The sequence below is a fragment of the Merops nubicus genome, unplaced genomic scaffold (assembly GCF_000691845.1).
Source record: "Merops nubicus isolate BGI_N331 unplaced genomic scaffold, ASM69184v1 scaffold28871, whole genome shotgun sequence".
In the NCBI taxonomy this organism is placed as follows: domain Eukaryota; kingdom Metazoa; phylum Chordata; class Aves; order Coraciiformes; family Meropidae; genus Merops; species Merops nubicus.
Window position 1 is genome coordinate 1 of NW_008588075.1, and position 5,148 is coordinate 5,148.

Genomic DNA, 5,148 nt, shown 5'->3' on the forward strand with positions numbered 1-5,148 from the left:
ACTCCATTCAGTCCACACTTTTTTTTTTTTTACATAGTAATTTCTGAAGCAAAATAAATTATCTACCATCTGCTACGTTGGTAAAGGTCCTACCTAGCATCTTGTCGGGAACTACTAGAACATCACCTTTCTTACGGACTAAGTGAAGTGGTATCTCACCAGCGACTTGAACTCTTTTGTAGCTGCATGTAAACATACCCTTCGATTAACGCTGAAAATGTGCAGAGTGAACTGTAACATTACAGGGAAGCAGAAACGGAGCTGCCGAAGGAGAGCTGCACTGGTGTTAGTTAGGGGAGCGAGGGCCGGTCCGCTCAGACACACACACGCACGATCTGGCAGTGGGATCTGACCCGCAGAGTGTGGAGGGGTGGTTGAGAAGGCATCCGTTTGCGAGCAAAGCTTGAAGGACACAAGCCGAGATTCTCTGTGCACACTGTCCGCTCGAGTCAGAACTGACTCGCGCTGCTGGGGTCGCACTGTAACAACCGCACGATGGACGGGTCGCTCTTGGCACCTTTGATGAACTCTTCCAGCGACAGCTTACCTGAAAGGGAGGAGAAACCAGAAGGGAAATCATTTTTCAAATGTCAGTTGTTGCTGCCACCGTCACCGTAGCTTAAAAAAAACCTCTCTGTGCTGAAGCAACATACATATATTTAATCTATCACAAAGGGGAATTTAGTGCAATGCACCGCAGCCAAATCCTACTCAAGCCCTTAAGCCCAGACGCATTTTCCTTCTGCAAAACAATCCAGCGTAATAATTGCTATTTTTTAATTTAAAAAGACAGTGCCAAACATAAAAACAACTGGTCTAATATAACTTGCAGCTTTTTGCCTAGAACCGGACTGTACAAATCACACATGAACACAAGGTACCTGAACACATGTATGCTTTGAAACTGATGTTTACATTGCTATGACATTTTATACCTAAATATCCCAATCTCCCCACTTTGCCCCCTTGTTTGTTGTGACATTTAGGGCTGAGCACTGACAGCTTCTCCTGCACCTCCAAGGTCAGTCTGGGGGGGGTCTGAGCAACATGGTGTAGCTGAAGATGTCCCTGCTCATTGCAGGGGGGTTGGACTAGATGACCTTTAAAGGCCCCTTCCAGCCCAAAGCATTCTGTGACTATGATTCTACAAGCCACTTGCTGTGTCCTGCTGGGTGCACAGGGACAGGACTCGTTCCACAGGGCTGCAAGAAAAGTCAGCCGAGGAGGAACCACCTATTGCCACACATCACTTCTGAGCATTTCTGGTTCATACACCTTCGGTTTAGGCCAGAGGCACTGACTTGGATGGAACCTGTAATAGTCTGTGGGTCTGAAAAGGAGAGCTCTGGAGGAGTGACCGTGAGGAGCAACTGCCTCTGCATCTCCCAGCTCCAGCTGTCCTGCGGCACAGCATGGCACAGGATGGCAAGTGGTTGCCCACTCCTCATCCTGGGGTAACCCAGCCTCCTGGCAGGTTTTTCCCAGCTCAGGACAAGTGCCCTGCACAAATGCCATCGGGAGCTTGTGAGTAGCCTCTGCTTTGCCTGCTATTACCAACACTCTCCTGCTCCAGCACTCTGAACCGTAGCAGAAAAAAGTCATAGCAGTATTAATGAGAAATGAAAAGTTTTCCCCATGAACTGGAGGAGACAAGCATTTGCTGTGACACTGACAGTGTGTCCAGTGAGCCCCCATCTGGCTTGTGCTTCCAGCACAACCTACCCTCACCCTCACACAAAGCCCCAGGGCTATCCTTACCCAACTCAAACTATTCGACTCAAGACAGGCAGGTCCACGCATGAACATCTTGCACTTGGCAGCTGCCTCCTGCCACTTTTAGCCATGTGCCCCTGAATGGAGGGAGGCACAAGCTCAGTGTGCTGGTTTTCACCAGCTCCAGGATGCTCCCAGCCTGCCAGAGGGATGGGGGGAGGACTGAGCTCAGTGGCCAGCACTCGAACCAGGCTGAACAGGGAGTAATGAGGAAACCTTTCCCTTGCAAAAATTACAGAAGCTCAAAAACCCATAGCATGCTTTTGTCCTGATTTGTCCATAAGCTTTGAAGCTTATGTTACCAAGCCAAGTGTCTTCTGAAGTTTTTATCAGCTTGAAAAAGAGTACTCATAACTATCAGGACATTTTTTAGTTTTCTCCTCTCCTTGCAATACTTAAGAGCAAAGCACAAATAAAAATCAGTCAGATGGGGATGGAAAAACTTTTCCAGCCACTAAGAACACATGCACTTCCCTTTACTACTCGGCACTGCGTGGCTTGCAGGGCTGGGATTTTACTGGGAAGGAGATGACTTTATTTCAGCAACAAAATGCAAGGGGTGGAGATACATACAGCAGGTTTTGTGACCGCTACTCTGTCCCACATCTGCACGCACACCTCTACTTTGTGCAGAGCAAAAACACTTTGATGATGTTACTTTAGGGTCCTCCGCACATGAAGTTGGGGGATTAAGTGCTAGTTTTGATAAAGTCAAAGGTAAAATATTCAAGAATTTCAGTAAGGCCAGGAATTTGTCCTGGGGTCTGCAGTAGCAAGTACCAAAATGAAGCCATAAAATTATCTTAAAAAAACCCTTTCTCTATGTAAGGTATTTTTCCAGGTCTCCACATCTCAGCACTAGAACTAAATCTTTGCTCCCACTGAGCACATTGGTAGGATACAGCTCCTGATTTTGACGTGGGGAGCTTCCACCTTGGCTGTTGGTAGGTTAAGTCCTAGGGAAAGCTCCATCTTGACTGGGACAAGAGGAAACACATTGGCAGGCTGATGGGCAAAGGAAATCAATCACTCACTTTTGCCTGTGGTTTTCAAGCCTACAGAAATGAACTAGCTCAGGTAGAGTGGTTGTGATAGGTATGCTGTCAGATAATCTATCAAGTGGCTCCACAATTGGCTCAGGAGCTGTTACATCCCCCTGACGTGCGCACTGCAACAGAGTAAATGTTGCAGGACTCCATGTGACCATGTGTATACGTACACGTGCTGTGGATATGCACAGAAAAAATAAGTGTTATGGATCCAGAGGAATATTTGCTTTCAGGTACCCAAACCACATCCTCGACTTGAACTCCTGATGACAAGCCCAGGAGTGCAACCCGATCAAGGGCAACGGGAGCAAACTCTTGTGCCAAGTTTGCGCTGCACCCTGAGAAAATAACCCAAAGATCCTGGACTCGGGGGAGTCTCAGAGGAGCCTTTGCAGAAGAGGACTGGCCCGTGAAATGCCAGTGAAGGACTCGCAGGGCTCCCCTCCCAGCAGAAAAAGTCTCTCACCCACTGCCCACTTATTCATCCTATTTGTTATGGACCAGAGATGCTGAGAGGCCAGGCAGAGACCAGAGGCACCAGAGGGGACAACCCCATCCTCTATTCCCCCATCCTCAAACACCATCATCTGCTTCTATCAACACCAGCCTACAAAACCTCTACTTCTAGAGCCTTCAAAAGGGTGCTGGTAGAGATCCTACCATCGTTGTTTGTGTCCATCTGTCTGAAGATCTTGTCTGTACGCTTCTCGGGAGTGGATTCATCTTCTGGCATTTTCATTACCGATGAAACCATTTTGTAGATTGCCTGAGTATTAAAAAAAAAAAAGAAAGAAACAAAGAAAGAAAAAAAGCTATAGGAAAAACATGACCTAAATGATAGAGGATCAGGACTGAGAAAAAGAATTTAAGCCTGTAGCAATAAAAAAAGGCAGCTGACCCTATTAGGCAGCTGCAAGACTTTATAAACCAAAACAAATAGGAATTTCTGACTCCAGCTTTTTTATTTTTCTTTCCTGTACTCAATTTGTGCTTCAAAACAAGCTCCCGCATCACTGGGCCAGTTTAACTGAAAGTCAGGTTCTAGACAATGTAAAAGCAGGACTGAGCTAAAATGTAGGAGGCAATGATGTGTAATTGTCTTTTCTGCAACTGGAGAAGGGCATTGTCTCTTTGGCTGGCTCCCAACACACAGTTCAGTGTGTGGGGTGTACTGAATGGATTACAGGCGAATATGTTTATCCAGGAAGATGGGCTGTTTTTCTTTGTGGATTGGTACAGAAATCCATTTTCAGACTTAGGAGAAAGTGAGTTAAGGCAAAACCTCTTTAGGATGTCTGCAGTCCTAGCCTTCCTCCTAAACTGTCCTCACTCAGCCATGAGGACCACCACCGGGGCACTAGCTGGATGTAATACCTGCTTCCCAGTGGCCCTTGTAGTGCACTGCAGACACACCTCAGGCACAGAGCAGATGGCAAGCAGCTCACTGCTGAGGCTGAGCCCCCCTGGCACATGGGGCAGGGGCACAGGAGGCTCTGCCCCACACGGCCCCTGGTACAGCTCGTGGGCTCTGTGTCCCTCGCCTTCACGAGACAGACACGCTACAGCCGTTCATTTGGAGCTCACGTTGACTCAGATTTGAAGTTTCAGAGTACTAATTTTGAGATTAATCATGTCAGTAAAATTTGCATTTATGGATTTTTGATCCCATCAACACACCGTTGAGGAATCCCCAGGGAGAGCTGCACGATTTTGACTGTGAGCCAGTTGCACAGTGCCCCATTCATCTCTCAGGCTCTTCTGTGCCTCATTTGTGCCTCACAGGTCCCACTATGCCCCCCAGTGCCTTTCTGGGGACCATGGGCTCAGGAGCAACTCAGCTCAGCACATCCCTCAGCTCCAGCTGTCTCAGGGTAAAGAGCTTACAGCGACATGAATAAAGTGTCAGAAAGAGCCGGTGCCTCACCTGCACTATTTCCAGCATTTCCCCGCGGCTGATGTACCCGTTGCCGTCCAGGTCGTACATACTGAACGCCCACTTCAGCTTCTGCTCCAGCTTGCCGCGCGAGGTGACGCTCAAGGCGATGATGAATTCCCTGAAGTCGATGGTGCCGTCGCCGTTGGTGTCGAAGGTGCGGAAGACGTGCTCCGCAAACTTCGACGCGTCGCCGTACGGGAAGAAATTCGCGTAGATTTTTTTGAACTCTTCCACAGTCAAATGGCCCGTTGGGCAATCTTTTAGGAAGCCCTTGTACCACTCCTGAAGCTCGTGGTCTGTGAACTCGGTGTTCTCGCGCAGGTCCTGGAGCACCTCGGGGCGCAGCTTGCTGTTCTGCTTCCCCATCCTCTTCTGGATCCGGGTTCAGCA

The 5,148-nt window shown here is 48.3% G+C and overlaps 1 protein-coding gene across 1 annotated transcript; it reads right to left on the bottom strand.

Annotated features, from left to right (window-relative positions):
* On the bottom strand, nucleotides 1–5,142 carry LOC103781444 (hippocalcin-like protein 1). The gene is made up of 3 exons (XM_008949164.1): nucleotides 4,747–5,142; nucleotides 3,483–3,588; nucleotides 1–547 (listed from the first exon to the last, which is right to left on the bottom strand). Exons 1-3 carry the CDS (start codon nucleotides 5,122–5,124, stop codon nucleotides 450–452), a joined length of 582 nt encoding a protein of 193 aa, XP_008947412.1. The 5' UTR covers nucleotides 5,125–5,142; the 3' UTR covers nucleotides 1–449.
* Nucleotides 5,143–5,148: the final 6 nt, after the last annotated feature.